The sequence below is a fragment of the Sciurus vulgaris genome (assembly GCF_902686455.1).
Source record: "Sciurus vulgaris genome assembly, chromosome: 1".
Taxonomy (NCBI): Eukaryota; Metazoa; Chordata; class Mammalia; order Rodentia; family Sciuridae; genus Sciurus; species Sciurus vulgaris.
The window spans coordinates 177,857,452-177,880,662 of NC_136461.1; the positions used below are offsets into that span (position 1 = coordinate 177,857,452).

Genomic DNA, 23,211 nt, shown 5'->3' on the forward strand with positions numbered 1-23,211 from the left:
AAAATGTATAGCTGTTCCCACAATAAACGAGTTTGCAGGCTGCTGGCCACAAGCCTGCTTCCACCCAACTCTCGGATTCTGGGTCTTGACTCTGCACGCTTACCCCACCTTTGAGCTAGTCCAGCACAAGAGAAACTACTTGTCCTCAATGACCCACCTCTTCTAGCCACACCCTACCTGCCTACTTTTATTAGGGGATTAATGAACTGATTAAATTTAGGCTCTCATAATCCAATTATTTCACCTTTATTGCAGTGTCTCACACTTGAACTTTTGGGGGGCACCTCATCTAAATCTGTAACAATAACTGTTGTGTTGGAAGAACTTGAGAGAAGCAAAAATAGAGGCAGAGACACAGATAGTCAAATAGCAAACTAAGGCAATACCTCAAGAGAGATGATGATTATTTATGCCAGGTTGATACTACTGGAGGCAGAGAGGTGGTGTTTTTCTAAAGCACTTATTAGAATGTGGTACCACAGACTTTATTCAGGACTATAAGTATAGCATTTATGGAAATGGGATTTTGCATTGAGGGGGAGAGTTGGGGTTCAATTTTCAACATACCTTGGGTAAGTGTTAATTCATACCTAAGGGAGCTGGGGTAGGGGAGTTAATGGAAGAAAAATTACTAGAGAAAAAATTACTAACAGGAAACATCAGGGTTAAGGAGAATTCTGGGCAAAATTACCCAACAGGATTCTTGCTGAAGACAAGCAAAGGTGATAGGTCATTACCTGGAGAATGGTGGGGCATGAGGAACTGTATCAGATATCTAGGATGATCAGATGTCAAGGTAGCATGTTCTTGCTGAGGTGACCAGTCTTTGCTATAACTAGATTTTTATAAAAAGTTTATAAGTGGGTCTAGGAGAATTTTCAGAAGCCTGACTAAATTTTGGTCAAGCAGACTATTTTTTTTTTTTTTAAGGTTTAAACATGACAGTCTATGTAATAAACATCTTTACCTCTCTCTTTTTTTTTTTTTTGTAGTTGATGGACCTTTATTTTATTTATTAATTTATATGTGATGTTGAGAATCAAACCAAGTGCCTCACACATGGTAGGCAAGTGCTCTACCACTGAACTATCACCGCAACCTCAAGCAGAGTATCTTTGTCTAAATTTTGGATTTATTTGGGAAGTACTACAAAAAATTTTGTAAACCTTTTCTTATGGTTTTGAGGTATTGTATGAGAGTAAGAGAAGAGTAGAGAATGACCAAAGATTTTTGCCTGAGCAAGTGGAAGGAAGGAACTGTCACTATTAGCATGAGGAAATTGTGGAAGGTGTACCTTTTTGGTGGGGGTGGAATGGAGAGTCAAGGGCTCAGGTTCATACATACTTGAATTTACTATTAGATATCTAAGTGGAGTTGGTGAGTAACTTTTTAGATATACCAATTCAGAGCTCATTGGCATGGTTTGGTTTGGATATATAATGTGGAAACTGTCCATAAATGTATAATATTTAAAGCCATGAAACTAGAAGAGAATACCAAGGGAGTATTTCTGGGTAAAATATCTCAAGGTTAAATTATAGAATACTCCCACACGAAAGGGAGATGAGAAAAAAAGTTACAAAATAATTGAGAATAACTGTTCAGTGAAGTAGGAGGGAAACCAGAAATGGATGGTCCAGAATCCCAACTGAAGAAAGCATTTCAAGAAGTATTGATTATGCCAGTTGTTGCTTATGGGTAAATTAGGATGACGATTGAGAATTAACTGCTGGATTTACCAGAGCAGGATGAGGTTACTGGTTATGGTGACCTTGACAAGAGTACTTTCAATGGAGAGGTGGGGCTAGAAGTTTCAAGCAGATTCAAGAAAAAAAAAAAAAAATGAAAAGGGAAGAATTAGAACAACAAAATGGACTGGTAGCTACAGAATGAGTTTGTTTTAAAAACAGGAGATAAAACAGCGTATCTTTGTTTTAATGGGAATGATGCTGCAGAGAGGGAAAAATTGATGGTGTGAGAGAGAGCACAATTCCTTATCTTTATGAAAATGAAATTTAGTGTATTACTGGGTAGGGTGATCTGCAATATGAACAGGGATAGTTTGTTCATAATAGGAAAGAAGACAGAATATATAAAATAGGTACATGTAGGTTGATAAGTATGATTGGTTCTGAGAGTGTGATTTGCCTCATTTGATTATTTTTGTTTTATGGAAGTGGAAAAGATAACCGGGACACTATCTCAATCTCTGAATTGGAAAGAGGGTTGGATTTCTATAGCTAATGAAAATGTGAAGTGCCTGTCTTCGAGAGTGGGAGGGATAATGAACTAAGGAATTGTAGCAATTATAGCTCATAAGTGCTACAATAAAAACCAACTTGGGATTAATTGTAACAAATTTTAATGGAGACCAATTAGTGTGATTTTGTATTTCTCTTTAGATATATTCAGCTACTTGGGTCAAAAGATAGAGTAGGTGGAAAACCTAGTGGTGAATCTAGCCAGTTTTGCCAAGTGAATACCTAGAAAGGATACAGGGCAAAGAGTTAAATATATTTGCAAGTATGTGACTAATGCTGGACCATGGAATTTAAATTGTGTGTTGGAAGGAAGTGAGGATGACTTTTAGAGATGAGAAAAAGCATTTTTTTTAAAAAGGTGGCACTTTCAGGGTCTATGGATTGTAGGTGTTTGTGTTAGAAGAGTTGAAGAATTATTTAAATTAAGATCCCATATACTAAGCTGCTTCTGAATTGTCTCTTTTCTATTAGACTGTAACCTCTTGAAGGTAGAGAATCTTGTCTCCTTCTTTCCCTGTTTTAACCAAGTAATTAACTTGAAACCTGGCATGTAGTAGACTCTCAAGAAATCTTTTAAAAATAAGTAAATGAAAATATGAAATAAGGAATGAGTGAATGAATGAAAACTGTTTTAAGATTTCTTTTATTCCAATTTTGCATAATTCCTGTTAGTTATATATTAGCTTTTATTTTTTTTTTACTTTGGCTGTAAAGTGCAGATTGCATTAAATATTGTTACTTAAAATGAAAGTTATTAAGGAAAATATAAAATTAGAACTGCAGAGGAACACAGCTTGATAAATAAGTAGACTTTACATATACTCATGAAAGCACATTCTGATGGTTCTATTCTTGAATTTTGAGAGATTCAGATTATTCTATTTTAGATTAAATTAACATTCTAATTGGTAAGAGAAATATTTATTAAAATTTATGTAATGACTTGCTAATGGTTTATATTCCTGTTTATTGGCATTTGATTGATTTTAAGCCATTTTTAGGTGAATCCTTAAAGCTATTTAAAATCCATTGCAAAGTAATTACTTAATTAAGAATTATTTTTAATATCATGAAAGTTGATTTGAATTATGTCAAAACTTCGTGTTATTAAATAGGATCAAATCTGTTTGATAATTTTGTAGAATTTAATTTTGGCTTAAGATTTAAGAGTGTGGATTTTGCAGACAGACTACACGGTTTTTATATCCTAATGATTTGATCTTGGGCTGGTTATTTTAACCTCTTAGTTTACTTTCTTCACTTGTCAAATGGATAATATGATTATCATTTAGCTCTAGTTGTTATTGTTAAATAAGATAATCATGTATGGTCCACATTCTAGTTAAAACAAATTACTTCAAAACAGTGGCATACAACATTTTTATGTTAACCAAAACTTTATTTGCTTTATTTATTTATTACAACATTTAATAGCCTCATGGTGTCTGTGGGTCAGATATCATTTGGGTATCTCTTCTTTCCATGTGATTTCTGTACATTGGTAATTTTAGAGAAATGATTTCTTACCTATAGGCTCACAGCCTCCAAAGCACAGATCCCAAGAGAAGTCATAAGGAAACCATGCTGTCCTTTTAAACATAGCCTCAGAAGAGACTTCCTCCAAATTCTATTTGGTTTCAGATCTTCCTGGGATTCAGGAGGGGGAAATATAGACACCTGTCTCTCAGTCGAGGAGTGTTATTGTGGCATTGTAAGGGAAGCATGTGGAAAGGGATATGTAATGGTTTCACCATCGTAGGAAAACCCAATCTACCCTAGTGTTTATTCCAGCCCCTGGCACATCCTAGGCACTCAATAAATGCCATTATTATCATTAAATAAATCCTGAAACCAAGACTCAATTCAGGATAATTACTTTAGGATGGTGGTGATTTCATAACAGTTACAATGCATAGGTATTCAATCAATCAATGATTCACTCAATTAATCATGATTTATTAAGCACATGTTAGAGTCTGAGAGGGATCTTTACAAAATGATTTGCTTTGCAAAATGATGGCTTAAGGTTATAAGCCAGTTCATGGACAAGGTGAATTCTGATTCTTGACTTCTGATTAATAATTCTCCTTAAGTATCTTCTGTGAATGAAATATGGTTATTTTGTCATATCTAACCCACACATTTTCTTCTAGTTTTATTTCTGAAATTAAAACAAATTCTATAATTAATGGCATCTTTCAGTTATAACTGGAAGCATATTTTCTCTCAGTATTACACAAAACGGTGTTGTCTAATATTTGATAAAATTAATGTGGATTGCTAATAAAGATAACCAATTCTCAGACATTTTTAATGCTATGACACATAAGTCATATTCAGTTCATATTTCTTCCCTAGTGATATGGACTATTTATAGTAGATTTATTCCTTTCCTTTTCCTCTCACATAAATAACTGAGATTGACATTAGTTTACATGCAAAGTTGAATCTACTCTAATTTTTACTTGAAAAATTAAATAATTTATAAATATGCTTCTTTATAACTACTTTTGACACACTTTACAATTGTGTTAGAACTTAGTGGTTGAGAACTACTTATCTGTATAATGAAATAATACACAACTACTGATTTTGGGAAGGGTTATTTGCCAATATTCTATCATTTTCTAAATATATATATATTCATATATATATATATATATAGCTATACCTGCTATATTTATATACTGACAAGTATTGTATCTGTTCTTTCCTCTAATCTCTTCCCTTTTCTTAATAATTACTTTTTTCCCATGAAATGCCATAATTTTTTGATTCTAAGAAACAAATTTTTTTTATACTATAACACATTTGAAGGTAGATTTCTTACCATCAAATTCTTGTCATCATTTAATGGTAACATTTCTTCCTTTCTAATGATGCATACTATAATGTTTATAGTTCTAGAGGTTGCCCCAAATTCCTAATGTCTTCCACAGTTCCTTGCCACATGGGCTTTCCATCATGGCTGCTTATTTCATCAAGCCAGCAAAGACAGTGTCTAAAGAAAGTTGACTAGCAAGGTTGAGTCTTACATAACTTAATAATATCAAGGGAGTGACATTCCATCACGTTGCCATCCCATAATCTTGGTTAGGAACAAGTCATAGGTCTCACAGAAAGACATGAAGACTATGAAGTGGGTATTACTGGGCACCCCCTTATATAAACAGTAATCTGCACATTTCAGTAGTTGCCTCTGAAGCAATTGCATGGAACATAGTTTGAAAACCATTGCCTTAGATAATACTCTCTTTATATAACTTGTTTTGTTTGTTTGTTTGTTTGTTTGTTTTAGCAGAGTTTTGATTTTCCTTTTATAGTACACATTTTCCTTGGGGTGGAAAAGACTTAGTCTCATTACCAGTTTTACTCACCATCCTATGAAGGAAACTGATCCTTCAGTAAGGTTTCAACATTAATTCTCAAAATATAGTTCCTGGAACATTTGCCCAATGAGTCAGCTTCTGTGTGTAAATTAAAATTGTAGAAAACTATGTGTTATATAATCATGTTAACAAAGAATACTGTCTTTCCTACATTTTTAAAAAGCCTGCACTCAAGAAATCTATTTAATTATATTTAATCAAGAGTTTTACAAACTTATGTGACTGGAGTACCTTTAAGTTAATCAAGCCTATTAACATTTTGCAGAACCTTGTTGCATGAAATACATGTTGGTCAATATATGTATGCCAGCATATGTATCCTGAGAAGTTGAAGAGAAGAGTAAAATACCAAGAAGAGAAATGAGAGGAAAAATAAAAGGATCATGTTTGGATTTTCTCTACCTATTTAGAATGAAAGTTAGGATTATTTTAAAATTATGATAAAGATGAGAATACTATCAATATTGGTATGACTATAATTTGTAAAGAACTTTAATAACCATTATCTTTTTCAAACATCTTAACAACTGTGAAATATCAAAATTAACCTCTTCATGCAAATGAGAAAATGAGATCTAACTGTAAATTTTATTAGCTTAAAAGAATGAAAAGTAAGTAAATAAAAATTTAATAAACTCTTGCCTTAATAACTTTAGGAAAAAACATTGTAAATAGAATCCCTGAACTATTTTATCTATGTTTAATATACAAACAAATATACAATGAGGTTAGTTTGTATTTTATAAGAGAGGAAAGTGAGGGAGAAAAATCTTAGTCTAAGATTTGAATCTTTTGGTTATTTATACCTAGGTAATCATTTTAAAATATGTTTAACTTGTGCAAGTAGAATCATTGATATCCTCGTTAGATAGGATTTAGTGTGCTTTTAGTGTAATTTCCTATCTGAAGCATTGATCTTCTCTACAGCATACTAACAAATGCTACTTTAGCCTTTTCTTCAAATACCTTTAATGATGGAGGTGGGGACTATGAAGGCAGCGACACATTGTCTTTTAACTTTTTACTTTGAAGTAATGATAGATTTGGAGGAAATTGCAAAGATAATATGGTGAGATTCCATATACCCTCCACTCAGTGTTCTCCAATGATTACAGCCTGTATCAAAACCAGAAAAATGACAATGGGTCAATGTGTGTGTATACAGTAGTCTCCTCTTATCTGCAGGGGTAGGTTCTAAGACCTCTAGTGGATTTCTGAAGCCACAGATAGTATTAAACCTTATATAATACTGTTTTTCCTATTTATTCATACCTATGGTAAAGTTTTATTTACAAATTAAGTACAATAAGAGATAATAATAGCTAATAATAATATAAAACAATTATAACAATATGCTGTAGTACAAGTTGTGTGAGTGTGGTCTCTTTCAACTGCCAAGGGTAGGAAGCATATACAGAATAGATACGCTGAACAAAAGAATGATCACTTCCTGGTTGGGACAGAGTGGAATGATATGAATTCCATCACAATACTCAGAACAGAAATTTAAAACTTATAAATTGTTTATTTCCCAAATTTTTCATTAATATTTTCTGACTATGGTTGATTGCAGGTAACAAACTACAGAAGGCATAACTCCAGATATGGGGACGTTATTGTAGTTCTAGGACACTTCTCTTATATATTTAGATTTATGAAACTCCCACCAATATAAAGATACAGAATTATCATATCACACAAGGATAAAGATCATCCAAATAACTGCTTCTTTATAGTGATGTCCTATTCATCCCCTAACCTCTGCCAACCACTAAAAAATCCCCTCAAAATGTCAGACTATATGATTTCATTCATAAAACATTTTCTTAATGACATTTTGAGATTTTATTTTTCCATTCATTTTCGCATAATGCTTCATCCATGTTGTAAATATCATTACTCAGTAGCATTACATATTGTGGATATACCACAGTTTGTTTATCCATTTACCTGTTGAAGAACATTTTGGGTGCTTATACTTTTTAACTACTACAAATAAAGATATACTTTTGGATAAATTTCTCTTCACATAAAGCGTTCAACCTTTCATCATTAAGATGTGTGCTTTAGGTTTTATGTTGTTGTCTCTTACTCATTTGATCAAGTTCCTCTCTATTCCTTATTTTTTGAGTTTTGCTTTTTTATTCATGAGTTATTTTTCTGCATCAATAATCAGTGGAAAGAATCATCTGATTTTTCTTGTATAACATTCATTTCCAAATATTGAATCAGACTTGAAGTTCAGAAATAAATCCTAGTTAGTAATAATGTATAATTCATTTACATATTGCTGAGTTCTACTGTTAATATTGTATTAAAGATTTCCATGTCTGTATTATTGAGAATATTGGTCTACATTTTATTGTTGTTTGCCATTTCTTTTTTATTTTGTTTGTTTTCCCTTTTTCATTTCTGATTTCTTTTTCTTGCCTGTAGGTTATTTGAACTTTATTTTGGAATTGCATTTTTATTTCTCTGAAGTGTTTTTAATTATATTTCTTTTCTTTTTTTGTTATCGCTCTTGGTAATGTATTTTATAACCAACTTATTACCTTCTATAGTGTTTACATTTAGTGAGTTAACATAAAATGTGAAAACTTTTTGTTTTTATCTTCCTTTATCTTTCTGTTTATGATGTAATTGTCTTAAATTTTTCCTGTCTATATGTTGAAAACCACATCAGACAGTGTACACTTCGTACTTCAAACATCAAATATAATTTAGAAAATTCAAGGGAGGAGTAAAGTCTAATGTATTTATACTTATTTTTGCTTACATGTTTTTCATTCCTTCTTGGTGTTTCCAGGATTTTTCTTTTTTGTTTCCAAAACTTCTCTTAGATATTCTTTTAGGCTGGGTCTGCTGGTGACAAATTCTCTTAGTTTTCTTTTGTCTGAGAATGTCTTTCATTCTTGAAAGATAATTTCATCATATTTAGAGTTTAGGTTAACATTATTTTATTTCAGCAATTAAAACATTGTGCCTCTTCCTTTTGGCCTCCAAAGTTTCTGATGAGAAATCTGCTGTCATTCAAAAATTTTTTCCCTTTAGGTAAGGTATTTTTCTTGATGCTTTTAAGGTTTTTTTTTTTTTTCATTTTTCATTTGATTATGATATATCTTCATACAGGTTTCTTTGGATTCTGCTGATTTATGGGTTTATGTAACTTCTTCAGTCTGAAGTCTTCTATCTTTTGCCAAATTTGGGAGATTCCCCAGTCATTATTTCTTTGAATACTTTTTTAGCCCATTCATTTTCTTCTCTGCCTCAGGGGATACAATGTTATGAATGTAATATCTTTTGCTCTAGTCTCTCAGATCCTTGAGGCTCCATTCATTTTATCTTATTTTCCTTTTCAAAATGAGTGATTTTATTTAGTTTTACTATGTTTTTTAGATCAAGTAGACTTTGTTGTTCTACCTTTAAAAATCAATCATTGAGTTATTCCTCTGTCCTCTCCATTCTACAGTAGGTCCCATCCATTCACTTTTTAAATTTAAAGTATTTTTTAGTTCTAAAATTTCCATTTCATTTGTGTGTGTGTGTGTGTTTTAGTTTTCATTCTAGAACTGGAAAGCCCAGCAATGCATATATGTATTAAGGAAAGATATTACCTTAATTCTGCCCTTCGAAGCTATACAATATAATTATTATTATATGATATATGTATATAATTGTACATATGTATATAATTATACAATTATTTATATACTAATTGTCCTGATAGGTTAAATAACTATTGTGTATATGATTTATACTTATTATATAATTTTTATAGCAACACTAATTTTTTACTCATTCTACCAGTGTTTATTCAGTGAATACCATATATGACATCTTTTTTAAAGGTCAGATAGTTTTGCTTTAGCTCAAAATGGTTATGCAGTTTGGTTTATTTACAGAGGAAAGAACCACACTTTTGCCTTTTTGGTAGGTTGTAAGCTTAAGGGGACCAGGGGAAATTGTGAGCTGAGTTCTTTTACCTTCATATAAATCAGTTAAGAGTTTGATTTACAACCTTCATACTGTTTTTCTCTCCATTTCATTGATGTATCCTTGTTGTGGAACAATAACACATTTTGAAAAGGCAACAGATTTCCTGAGATACAAATACTCTTAGCTTTTTGAGTAGCTTTCCAGGCAGGGGCAGAAGTATCCTCTGGGATGCTCATCTTCATTTACTCCAGTGTGTTGTACTAAAATTATAATTGTTTATTTGTACCATGAAAAGTTTGAGAGGCACTTCTCTGACTTCATAGGTTAAAGAATGAGGTTCATTCTACAAACTGTATTTTGTGTGTGTGTTAGATAATATAGTTTCATTCTTCAGAGAGAAACTTAATTGTCTCTAGTGGCTCTCAAACATTATTGCGGTCATCATCTGTTAAAACATTGATTGCTCAGCCCCACTAACAATTTCTTATTCATTGAATCTGGGATGATACTCAATAATTTGCTTTTCTAGAATGTTCCCAGATGATGCTGATGATGCTACTTTGGAGATTTTACTTTGAGAACAATTCATCCACTCAGAATTTTTCTACTTCCTTACTTCCTTTGGTTCCTCAGTTATTTGACTCTGATTTTAATTTTCATCATTTTATCATAACTGTTCTTTATAACATCGGTCTTAATCTTCATGCTACCAAATCAAATGCAGACTTTCAATTAGTCATCCTATCTGATATATAGAAATCAATCAATATTGTGAATTTCTCTTCCTTTTATGAAACTCTTTTATTTGGAGACTTTTCTCCATCTCCCTCCCTAGCCCCTTTCATTCTCTGCATGCTCTTTCTCAATTTATTTTTTTCTCGAATCAAACCCTAAATTTTGAAGTTAGCTTGGATTGTCTTCATATATTATCTTACCTTCTATTCCTAAATGATCTCAGTCCTGTCTATAAGCTAATCATTTCCAATTTATGTGTCTCCAGATTAAAACTTCTTTCTAAGGTTTATTTCAGCTTGATTAATTGCTTTCTTACAACTTTCTTGCCCACTTGAATGAAGAACATTTAGAATTATATACCCAGAATCAAATATTGTATTTAATAAATTCTAAGATGCATTTTTAAACATTTTAATATCATGAAATTTATGACCCTTACAGTGAGATTCTATGAAATACAGTAATCCCTCCTTCCCTTTCCCTAATAAAAAGTGCTCTTCTTTGTGTTGTCTATCTCATAAATTATCTTTTCTTTCATTCATTTGCTAATGTTCAGAAACCTGGGAGTTAATCTTGACTCTTCAGTCTTTTTTAACACTGTATTTCTACCTACAAAAAATTTCTCAATTCCCTTTAATTTTAAATTTATTTTTTAACAATGTTTATTGCCATTATCTTTGTTCAGGCTACATTCATCTTTCCTGGAGACCATTGCACATGCCTTATAACTTTTGGTTTCTTCCATTCTAGTCTCTATGTAGTACTTAGATTCACCCCCCCCCCCTTTTTTTAAATATTTAGACCATTCACATTTAATGTAATTTTAAAAAATGGAGTATAACTTCTCATTCTTCTGGTTGTACATGATGTGGCATTAATAAGTCATGTAGTCATATATGCACATAGGGTAATAGGGTCTGATTCATTTTACTATCCTTCTACCCCATACCCTTTAAAGTGTAAATCAGATCTTGTTTCCATTTTGCTTAAAAAATCCTTCAACAATTGAAATTTATAATCCTTAACATGGCATAGAAGTACCTGTCTAAGCTGTTAAGTCAGCCTTGCCAGTTTTATTTAGCATGATATTCTTCCTCATTTTTTCTGTAGACACACTGGTGTTCCTTCCATTCTTTTATAGTAAATTAATGTTAGTTCTTCCTGGAATGCTTTTTCCTCCATTTTTAAAATTTATTTTGTACATGTTCATTAGATCACATCTTTCAATTCTCATCCTAAACATCTTTACTTTAGAGGTGTTTTGTGATACCAAAATATAAATTGGATCTTCTTATACTCTCACGTAGAATTTTTTTCCCTATTTGACACTGGTAATTTATTGTGCTTAAATCTGTTGTAAGCATGTTTCTTTTGTCTTACCCCTTACACTAGACCTTAGCACAATAAATAGAAAGTGGAAGGTAGTAAATATTTTTAAATAAATCAAAGTATAAATGAAGATTAAATGAAGATTAAAAACATAGGTGCCTATTCAACCTAAAGAGAAGTTCTCTTTCAAATATGATAAATAAGAAGCACGTTAAGTGGGTGAAATGAATTTTCATTCTTAGTTGCCATTACATAAATTGTCTTGACAAAATGATTTTTTAAAAAAACTTTACGCTTTACAAGAATACAATTTCTGAAAAAAGTTGATGAGTTATTTCAAGTAATATTAAGTAATTCATGATATTTAAGCAAAATTTATTTCATTTTAACTATTAGAAATTGAATTTGGTTTGTCATTTTCACAGAAATTTAATCTTTTGGGTAACCAGTTTTTTAAAATACATTTTTGAGGAAGTTTCACCATTATAAAGAATATCATACTGCATTCAATGGACATTTAATTATTTGGCTTTTGAAATGGCGTTTATTGACAAACCACTACAATTTTTAAAATTATCATTAGCCTTTGGAGAATAAATTCCTGTCTTTAGGCAGCATGGGGGGAAAACAGCACAGGAAATAGATATAGCCAAGAGTTTCTTTCTTTTTCAGAATATCCATTTTTTGTGTTTGTTTCTATTCTTGTTTATTATTAGCCTTTTTCTTCTTGCAGGACTTTTGTTCTGTAGGGTCTGTCCAAAGTACATAAACTTTATATTCTGCATTCTATAAATTTTATTCACTTGGAATCTTAGCTTTCTCTTGGTATACATAACGAGTGCTACGAAGTTCCTGAAACCAGGCAGGATCACACAGTTTATAATGTTTATAATGTCTCTGTCTGTCCTTTTTTCCCCCGCCGTCTCCTTTACTGCCCTCTTATCTGTCTGACTCTCACAGGAGACATGGATTACAACTGGTTGGACCATTCGTCTTGGCATAGCAGTGAGGCTTCCCCAATGTCTTTGGTGAGACATGTGGAGCCTTACTATTTAATTTCCGTTATCATTTCACTTTTCCTTTTTATTTATACCTATGCATGTTTTCTTTTTTGTATTTTTTTTTTTTTTTTTTTTTTTTTATCCCATACCTGTAGGGGACAGTCAAAAGGGAAAAAGAAAAACTAGTGAGCAGGCAGTTTTGTCGGATTCTAACACCAGGTCTGAGAGACAAAAGAAAATGATGTACTTTGGTGGCCACTCTTTGGAAGAGGATTTGGAATGGTCTGAACCTCAGATTAAGGACTCTGGGGTAGATACCTGTAGTAGCACAACTCTTAACGAGGAGCATAGCCATAGTGATAAGGTACTGAGATCGTGGAGCCTGCCTTTTAACCTGCTCATTTGGTCTTCGTTTGCTCTCTGTCACTCATTAAAACAGAACATACTAAAAGGACAGGGCATTTCAAGGGTCAATGTAGCATTTCTTAAGGTGCAGAAAAGAAAAACAAAATAAAACCAACCAAACCAACCAACCAAAAAAACCTCTTGTTTGCTTTGCTGTTTTTATTGTTTGACAGCATACCAAAAAAATAAGTAAATGAAAATAAAACTCAGGAACAAAGGAATGGTTTGTCTATGGTTGCATGAGAGAATTTTGTAATGTTATAAAAAACCACAAATAAAGAATAATTGTTTGGATTGGCTTATTTAATTCCTTCTATATATTTTCCTTGGGATGAAAATTAAATTATTAATAGTTTGAATCCCAGGCAAAAGGCAGTTAATTGGGTCTATTTGCACAGAAAAAGTTGTTTTTCTTTTTTCCCTTTCACTGTCATTTTGCTCTTTTGTTTTATCAATACAGCATTTTAATGTATTATTAATTAGTATTAGAGCCATTGCCATCTGCTTTGATATTTATTATTTTTGCTTTTAGTATAGTGAGACTTTTGAAATCTTTTACCATATAGATGTGATTGATTGGAACTTGTGTTTTGCCTGCTAAATTTTGCATGAAGATATGCATGCTATTTTAGGTGACTGTGAAAGTACTATGATTACACAAATCATTTTCTTTGATATTTAGCCTGTCATTCATAATGGACTGGTATCATTGTTTATAGAGGCCTTGGTTCTGCACTGAGAGAGAAATAAACTACTAATATTTTCAAGGTTACTTAGCAGTGGATATCTTTGAATTATCTGCTAAAGGTAATTTACTAAATAGGTCAAAGATCTGAAAGAATCAGGGAACTTCTATGAAGTGGGAAATATAATCTTTGAATGATTTCCCTGCAAAATCAATTGAAAAGTTATTGGAGCTTGTGTATTTTTTAGAATTTTAATCTAAAAACTTATTCAAGAAAACCATTATCATGGGTTTAGTCTTTATGTTTTAATAAGATTTAACCTTTTAATTTTTGCTGTATTACAGTCCTTTAAAATCTTCCAGAAGTGTTTTAAGAAGAAATTCTCATTTTTAAATAGGTTCAACTGCGTAGAATTTCAATTTATTTTTGTCTTTAAATTTTTAATCTTCAGTCATAGAAAGTTTAAAGATTTTTAAAGTTTTTTGTCATTTTGTAGAGCTGTATTACTTCCATATTGAGTCAGAGAACTGTAAGAATTTAGCAAAATTGAATTTTGAAAAAAATCTCAATTATAAGATTGAGATTGCAAGAGTAAGATAGTAAACTCTTTCAATCAGTTTTGGAATGTAAACTGGTTTGTGTAATCATAACAGGTTAGAATTCTGAACTTTGAGAGATTGTACAATTAGAGATAATTTGTCATAAAGGAACATTAATTTTTCTTCTTTGTTGATGCAATATGTCAGCACCCTGTGACTTGGCAGCCATCTAAAGATGGAGATCGCTTAATTGGTCGTATTTTATTAAATAAGCGTCTAAAAGATGGAAGTGTACCTCGAGACTCAGGAGCAATGCTTGGCTTAAAGGTATGTAATAAAATGTGTGAGATTTTTGGCTCTACACTCCTTTACAAATTTATCAGGAAATCAAAGAATATAATAACTTTTGACCCATACCAATTTAGGGGGGATTTTTCCATTCCCTCTCTATATTTTCAAATCCTGGCACTTTTTATCCCAAAGTTTTCATTTTCCAAGTATTATTTAAGAAGTTGCCGTTATTCCACAATAATAGTCATGTGTATAATTTTGGAAGGCAATGATAGTAGCCTGATTAGAATAAATTTGAATCCTAAACACAATAATCAAACTTATTTTACCTATACAGTTTGTTTTTTAAGTCTATGTCTATGTTCATCTTATATTAAAATGACAACTTTAAGTACTCTATGAGATTAGGGAAATGTAATATGTACATAATTAAGGAATATGATTTTTGTATTAATGTAGTAAAATTGTGTGTGTGTGTGTGTATGGGAGAGAATGCTGTAGAAAATCTGGAAACAAGAATAATTATGTTAGGAGATTAAATATGAATGCTTTATATTTCACTGTAAAATAGCAGGAAATTATTTGGTAAGTAAACAGAACTGTTTGATTTTGTGTGTCTAATATAGCCAATTAAAAGCTGAAATGAAACACAAGTAAATGTTTTAGAGTTAAACAATTGCTATAGAAGGTGTACTGTAGAATATAGATAATAACAGATATTAGAATAATTTGAATAATAGGTCAAATTGGGCAAGTAACATTTATTGGGTGGCTGTTGTGTGTCTGGCAGTCATCTGAGAATTTAACATCTGTCAGCTAATTCAGCACTTACAACAGATGAGAAGCTTACAGAGGTGTCATAATTTATCCATGATCACAAGATGATGACAATGGTGGTATTTAATTCCCCATCTGCCCAGTATAGTGTTAGAACAGTGTGATATAGAGGTTAGGAAGATTGGCTTGAATTTCAGTGATAGCAGTTCTAACTACATAACATTAGGCAACTAAACTTCTCTCAGTCTCAGATTCCTCATTTGTCCAGTGCTGATGATTCTACTTATTAGATTGTTAAAATGAAATTCAATAAAGCAGTATGTAAACATTTAGTACAGTATGTGGCATACAATAAAATTTTGAGAATACTACTAATAATAACTGTATGTAGTATAATTACTTATTACTGTTAAATTTTATTAAGTCAGAGTTTTTTTTTTTTTTTTAAATTTTCATGAGGTTGTAAGCCCACAAGACATCAACATTTAATTTTTAAATATAGGACTAAGTAAGTATTAACTGAATTCCAGCTGAGTGTAATTATGGAATAAATACAGGAAATAAAATAAATCAGTGATTTGTAAAACTTAAACACCTTTCACTCAATTTAGAAGAGAAAAAACAATTTGGTTGATGAATTTGGTTACTTTCATTTGCTTTATCTGCTATGAAGTTGAAAATTACTTGAATGGCAGTTGATGAGAAACAAAATGTTAGTTTTATAAGAGTCCAGCCAGTATCTTACAGGTACACATATGATTTCATAGCATTATTCTTACATAGCATTTTTTCTTCTTCTAAAAGACATATTTTAATAGAAACATAAAATTAGAAAAAATGGGCTGCAAATGGTCTGCAAGTTTGCATTGCTTTTGATGAAATTAATTCTTGTCATTTTCGCAAGAAAAATCCATCATCATCATGTACATATGCCTAAAAGAGTACTAATGAAAACTTAGTAGCATACCATAATCAAGTAAAAAGTGACACTATTTTGTATTATAATATTTTAAATTTATAACAAGAAATTTTAAAATAACAATGTAGTACAATGACAGCATGTTTTGAGAAATTACAAAAGGAAGAATTACACATAATAAGAATAGAAATTGTAAATGGTTAAGTTGTTTCTAAGTATGTGACATTTTTAACATATAATAAATTAAATTGTAACGTATTTGGAGTATGTAAAAGGGATGAGTTCTTAGGATATGTATTAACTTCCTAAGAGCAACACTGAATTATTTAAGAAATGATTTTTAGTACATTAAATTTGTTGTAGAAACTGCAAATTGTTCCAAATATTTTTAACCTGAATTTTCAAGTATATTCACGCTAACAATATGACAACTTTAATGCATTCCTCTTTTAAACAGGTTGTAGGAGGAAAGATGACTGAATCAGGTCGGCTCTGTGCATTTATTACCAAAGTCAAAAAAGGAAGTTTAGCTGATACTGTAGGACATCTTAGACCAGGTAAGTTTCTTCCATTGGTGATTTACATTTAAAATATTAAATGTGCACTGGACACAGTGGTGCCCACCTGTATTCTCAGCCACTCAGTAGGCTGAGGCAAGAGAATCACAAGTTCGAGGCCAGCCTCAGCAAGTTAATGTTTCAAAATAAAAAATAATAACAAAAGGGGAGGAGGGGCTGGGATGTGGCTCAGTGGTAGAGAATCACGGTTCCAATCTCCAGTATCACCAAAAATAAAAGTTCAATATGAATAGTTAAGAAAAAGTTGTCCTCATTTAGAAGTAATTTGACCAATGACAAAGAACTCATTTCGCTTAGATATAAAGCTTTATTAATGAATGGAAAGTTTAGTCTAATATGACTCAAAAAAGAATTTTCTTTTAAAATTTTTTATATATGTTTTTAGTTGATGGACTTTTATTTTATTCATTTATTTATATGTGATGCTGAGAATTGAACCCAGTGCCTTATACATGCTAGGCAAGTACTCTACCACTGAGCCACAACCCCAGCCTCTCAAAAAAGAACTTTTATGTTTGATTTTGTGTTTTGCTGATGAATATTCTATCTATATCTAGTAATAATTTATTTTATTTCCCATAACCCTATTTTTCTCTGGAAAAAATTCCAACTTAGTTTGGAAAAATTCCAACTTAGTTTCATGGATAAATGCTTTTTTTCTAAAATGTGTTACCTGGGCAGTGTATACTCTTGGAGAAATCCTTGAGTTCCTTGAAGAGGATTTAATAAAATGGTAGTTAATAAGATTTTTACAAGAGTTTTGACAATGGAAACTTTTAAAGAAAATAGGGTGTTTTGTCATGTGTGAGGGCACACATACACACAGAGTATAGAGTCTTCAAAGAGATAACATCTCCAAAGGGAAAGTGATTTTGATTGTTGTCTACGATTAAAATTTCTATTAAGAAATCAGATAATGATAACTTTTATGTATGTTTCTTTCTTCTGACCATTATCGTTTTGGGTACAGTATACTAACCTGACCATTAAATTTTATGCCATTGGGATTATTTTCAGTGTGTGTTTTATTCCACAGTGCTGATTTTATTCTATAGTGTTTATTGAATTTTAAAGATTGGTTTTGTTTTGAGTACTTATTTGGGAATTAGTTTTTTTTTCTGAGATTATTATTTCTGCAACTATAGGTGATGAAGTATTAGAATGGAATGGAAGGTTATTGCAAGGAGCAACATTTGAGGAGGTGTACAACATCATTCTAGAATCCAAACCCGAACCACAAGTGGAGCTTGTTGTTTCACGGCCTATTGGGTAAGTTGGTTTTAGTACTTGACTTTGTGTAAAGTAGACTACTGTTAGGTAATTTACATTGTGCTAATAACACACAAAATGTCTTTCTGCTTTATAAAAATAAATTTTTTTTTGCCAAAAACATCTCACTAAAAATCATGACTTTATCTGATTATGATAGAATATACAGTTTATTTGAAAAGAAGAAAAAATATTTAAATGTTGTGTTAGTTGCCTTTTTGTAACTGTGACCAAAACACCCAACAAGCACAACTTAGTTTATTTTGCTCAGTCCATTGTCTGCCAAATTACTCTGGGACCGAAGTGAGGCAGAACATCAAGGCAGCAGGGCATGGCGGAGGAGTGCTACTCTGCTCATGGTGCTCGGGAAACAGAAACAGAGAAGTGGGGTGGGGAGGGGAAGGAGAGGGAGAGTTGGGACTTAAGGGATGAACCCTTCTAGGGCACTCCCTCTGGTGACCAACCTTGTTTAATATATTTTTACCACCTAGTTGGTCCATTCAAACTGGGATGAACTTATTAGGTTTCAGCTCTCATAATCTAACCATTGCACCTCTGAATACTTGTGCATTAGCATAGGAACTCTTGAGGATACACCTCATATTCAAACCGTAATAGATGTCTTTTTTTTTTTTATTATCTTAGCAACTTAGTGGATGCCTATAGTCATTTTTAAGGGAAGGAGATTATAGTAACAATTTTTAAGGTAAATTTCATGAACTATAGTTTTCTACACTGTAAAAATGACAATCATTTATAGTCTACACATTTTAAATATTTTTTTCAAATACGAATTTCAACCTAAGAAAAAAAAGAACTAAGGGGGATATAATTCCCAGATGCAGGGACTTGCTTAAGGCAAACAATCTCTTTAAGGAATGGTGATTAAAAGGATCCAAAATAGACAAACATCAAAGTATTCTTTGATTTGTAATTTATTGCCTATAGATTAAATAGGCGATTTCCAAAAGCTGTCAAAAAATACCTTTCTTTAACTGGAATTATAAGAAGCACTCATTAAATATCACATTATTATCTGTACAGAAGCTTATGTTCTATGCCAATGTAAATGATTGCATCTCTGATATATCTATGACAAAATAAATGCAATAGAACATTATATAAAATGACAGTGAATTATTAAATTCACGTTTAGGTGAGAGCAATCTAGGGTGGAGGCTACAGAAATTCTTTTGTTGTAGTATATGAGTGCCCCATTTGTACTCATTAAGGAAATGGTTGGACTGTATTATTTTGATCTCTTTCTATGCTAGAGAAAATTATTTAGATTAGTAGCAGTTTTATTGAAATGTTTCTTTCAAAGTAATGAATTTAGCACATGATAATTGTATTCATTTTTCATTTGTCCTTACATAGTTTTGTAATATGGTAAAATTGCAGTTATCTGCTTAGTGCATTAATCTAATATATTTCTTGGTTTTAAAGTGTTCTTAAATCATATTTTTGTTAAATGTTTTAAATAATTTATTCTTTTTATTCTAATATCTAATATTCTTATCAAAGAAGTATGCTTATTTTTGGTGTGCTTATAGTGACAAGGTAACTCTGAATGTCCCAGTAAGAAATATGTTTGCTTTTATCTCAATGAAGTTATTACATTTATTTTTTTTAACTACAATCTGAATGTTTAATTTTTGTTTTGGTAATATTTTGAGCTTCAATGTTATTGATTTAGACACAAGGTAAAAATAAGGAATAGAATAGAATTAAAATATATCTATAAAACTTACCTTTTGAATATAAAAGTTTTTTTAGAGCATTTGTGTAGTGAGTCACAAAGAAAATGACATATATGTTTTTTATAAATCTATAAATGCATATATATTTTAATTTCTTTTAAATATTTGGAGTTAGCCAAAACATTTATTAGCAAAAAATAAAAATACTTTTTTGTTTCTTAATTATATAATACCTCAACAATACATGGATTCATCTTTGTATTACAGTGTCCAATTATTCTGTAAGTAGATAATGATTAATATAGCAGTTATATTAATTGTTGAAACAGTTGCTTTCTTTTTCTGTCATTTCAGAGATATACCTAGAATACCTGATAGCACACATGCACAACTGGAGTCCAGTAAGTTTCATTTATTCTAGAAGTAAATGTTATTAACAATGTCACTTATCAAAGGTCAAATGAAGTATTTTGTCTATTAATACAAGTAAAAAAATGTCATTGTTATCAATTATATAATAATATGAAGATATAAAATTAAGTATCATTTCATATCACTGAGAGAAAAAAATTTTCTAATAAGATTATTTTTAACCAGACTGTCTTTAATGTGGATATTTAGATAGCTTTATTAAGGTATACTACAATAAACTGCATGTAATTAAGGTGTACAATTAGGAACTTTTGACATACATATGTACCTAAGAACCCGTTGTCTTGATAAAAATAATTACAAACATATCCATTACTCCCAACAGTTTCATCCCCAACATTTTCCCCAACTTTAAAATTTCCTCTTTGTATACTCTCTATCAGTAAGTAGGGGGAAATGCTTGGGCAAAACTAGTGAATTCTTACATTTATTCTAATCTACATTTTTGGAAAACAGGATAATTTTTCTGATTTAGCACTAATGCAGTTATGAGACCATAAATATATAAATTTAAATAATTTCAAATGTATGCATACTTTTTATTACTTGTTTTTGAGTGTTATTTCATTTGTTAAACATATGAATTTTTTCCCAGTGAACCAAGTTTCTTGATTGATTAAGACTAGATCTTGGGATTCTGGGAGAGAGAAGGAGGGTTGCAATTTGAGATACTCTGACCATGATAAACCAAACTAGGAAAAAGATTGGAGCAAAAATTTGAAAAAGTGGCTACCTGAGGGAAAAACTTGTCAGGTACAGAAACCAGACATAGTATTGGCTCTAAAACAGGAAAACCTAAAGTGCACTTAAGGAAACTTAAGAAGGCCGTTGTGCCTGAATGGAATGATCAAGGGGGAGAATGGTAGAAGGAAGATAAAGGAGTTAAGGGCAGCAAAATTGCAGTCTCTGTGGAGACTTTGGCTTTTCCTGTCAGTTTAATTTATTAGATTCTTCAAAGTATGGTCTAAATATCACCTACTGGGAACATTTAATAAGTTTGGATAATCTGATACTTATGTTCTTATCATTTAAAGTTTAGACTCTCTATAAGTTGCTTTATTGATTGATGTTTTGGTTATTTTTCCATTTCTATTATAAAAATTTTATTATCTTATTATAAGATATAAGTACAGTGTACATAATAGACAAATAAAGACATATATTTTTATATACAACAACAAAACCTGTAAGGATATTTGTAACATAAAATGGTCTATATGAATGACATTTTATAGACATTTCAACAATATATGCCAAAGATTCTTAAATAGTAAGAGGAGCTATTTTTATTATTCTTCATGTATCATTTCAGGTTCTAGCTCATTTGAATCTCAAAAAATGGATCGTCCTTCTATTTCCGTTACCTCTCCCATGAGCCCTGGCATGTTGAGGGATGTTCCACAGTTCTTATCTGGACAACTTTCAGTATGTAGTCACTAAATTAATTTCTCCATATGGAATATTATATTGTGTTTTACAAATATGATACATTAGGTTTTTGTAAACTAAGTTCCTCCTGGAACATAATTGTAATTTAACCATCACTGTTTTCATTATTGATAATTTTAATTAATTGAAATTCAATTTTTAATAGTGCCTTCTCTATTAGAATTAGGTTTTGTGGAATTTACTGACAGATTTTGTGACGATACTAAATTTTTCTTCCTTAGTAATTATTCTAAAACTCAAGGTTATGATTTTTGCTCTATAGTTTAAATTGAGTATAACTTGTCATAGATTGTTAAGAGAAATAAATGTTGTGCTGTACAAAGATAATTCTTAAGATAAAAGTAACTTCATATATTCTTCTCTACTTTCAATCTTAAGGAAATTTGGGGTGAATATCATAGCAATCATTGGATTTTAAATATTGCCTGATATATAAGAATATTGGAGATTTTCTTTGTCAACAGACAAAATGAAATATTGGGGAGTCCTATATTCTTGAATATGCTAGGTAATTTCACATTAAGTGATATCTCATTTGCACATTTTCTAATCAAAGGTAAAAGTTCATTTACACATTTTATACTATATCTATATTAGAAGAGCTTTGCAAATTTAAGTCCTCACTTTTTATTTTTCAGTTAGTAGTCCCCTATTAGAATATTTTTATATATTAGTATATTCAAATTTATTCAGTTATATTAATTGTCAGTAGTGCCTGGTGCTTACTTAACTTGAAGTTTCATGAGTGTTAGAAAACTAGATTCCCCTAGTTCAGACATTGAATTTTAGTTGAAAATATTATAGTCCAAACTAAAATATGTTGGGCTGGTACATCTAGAGCAACAAAAATCGCTTTTTGTTAAAAAGCTGCTACAAAATTTCTCCTTTTATTTTTAGCTGGGGATGGTGTAGTGTTTGATTTTTCTGAAGCATTTTCATTTAATTAAAAGGAGATATGGGAAGTATAATCAAAATTAAGATATTAAAATTATTGAAGAAGTTATTAAACATGTCTTTTTTCTGGAACTATTTTGACCACAAAACTGATAATAACAGAAAAGTTATGCAACAAAGAATATGAAAAACTATTAGGAGATTTTATATGTCTCACTAAAATGTTTCTTCCCTTCATTATTTTCTTTTCTTTTCTAAGTAGAGTTAACTTTTCATTTGAGTACCATGGTCTTTTCCATTCTCTACAATAAGTAGCAGTTTTCTACTTATTGTCTTACAGACATGTATTGACAACACCTATGTTGACATATATAGTTACAACAAATTTATGTGTTTTCTTCTACCATCTTGGAAAACATTAATATATTAGGTATTATTTTTTATTATGACTGTTTAAATAGGTCATCTTTAAATAATATTTGAGTGGGGGATGTTAGATGATTCTAGTACATAAATAAATTGTGTGTGTGTGTGTGTATGTGTATGTGTGTGTGTGTTTATGTGTCTCTGTGTGTAATTGGCTTGAGTTGGTTGAGGAGGGAGCAGATGTTAAATTTCCAT

The 23,211-nt window shown here is 31.1% G+C and overlaps 1 protein-coding gene across 1 annotated transcript in view; it reads left to right on the forward strand.

The window, feature by feature from the left end:
• Positions 1 to 23,211, forward strand: part of RIMS2 (regulating synaptic membrane exocytosis 2) — a 631,678-nt gene that overhangs the window by 325,248 nt on the left and 283,219 nt on the right. The window contains 6 exon segments of the mRNA XM_079106841.1: positions 12,807 to 13,015; positions 14,489 to 14,608; positions 16,726 to 16,825; positions 17,992 to 18,115; positions 20,170 to 20,216; positions 21,560 to 21,672. Of these exon segments, the coding sequence (XP_078962967.1) occupies positions 12,807 to 13,015; positions 14,489 to 14,608; positions 16,726 to 16,825; positions 17,992 to 18,115; positions 20,170 to 20,216; positions 21,560 to 21,672 (713 nt within the window).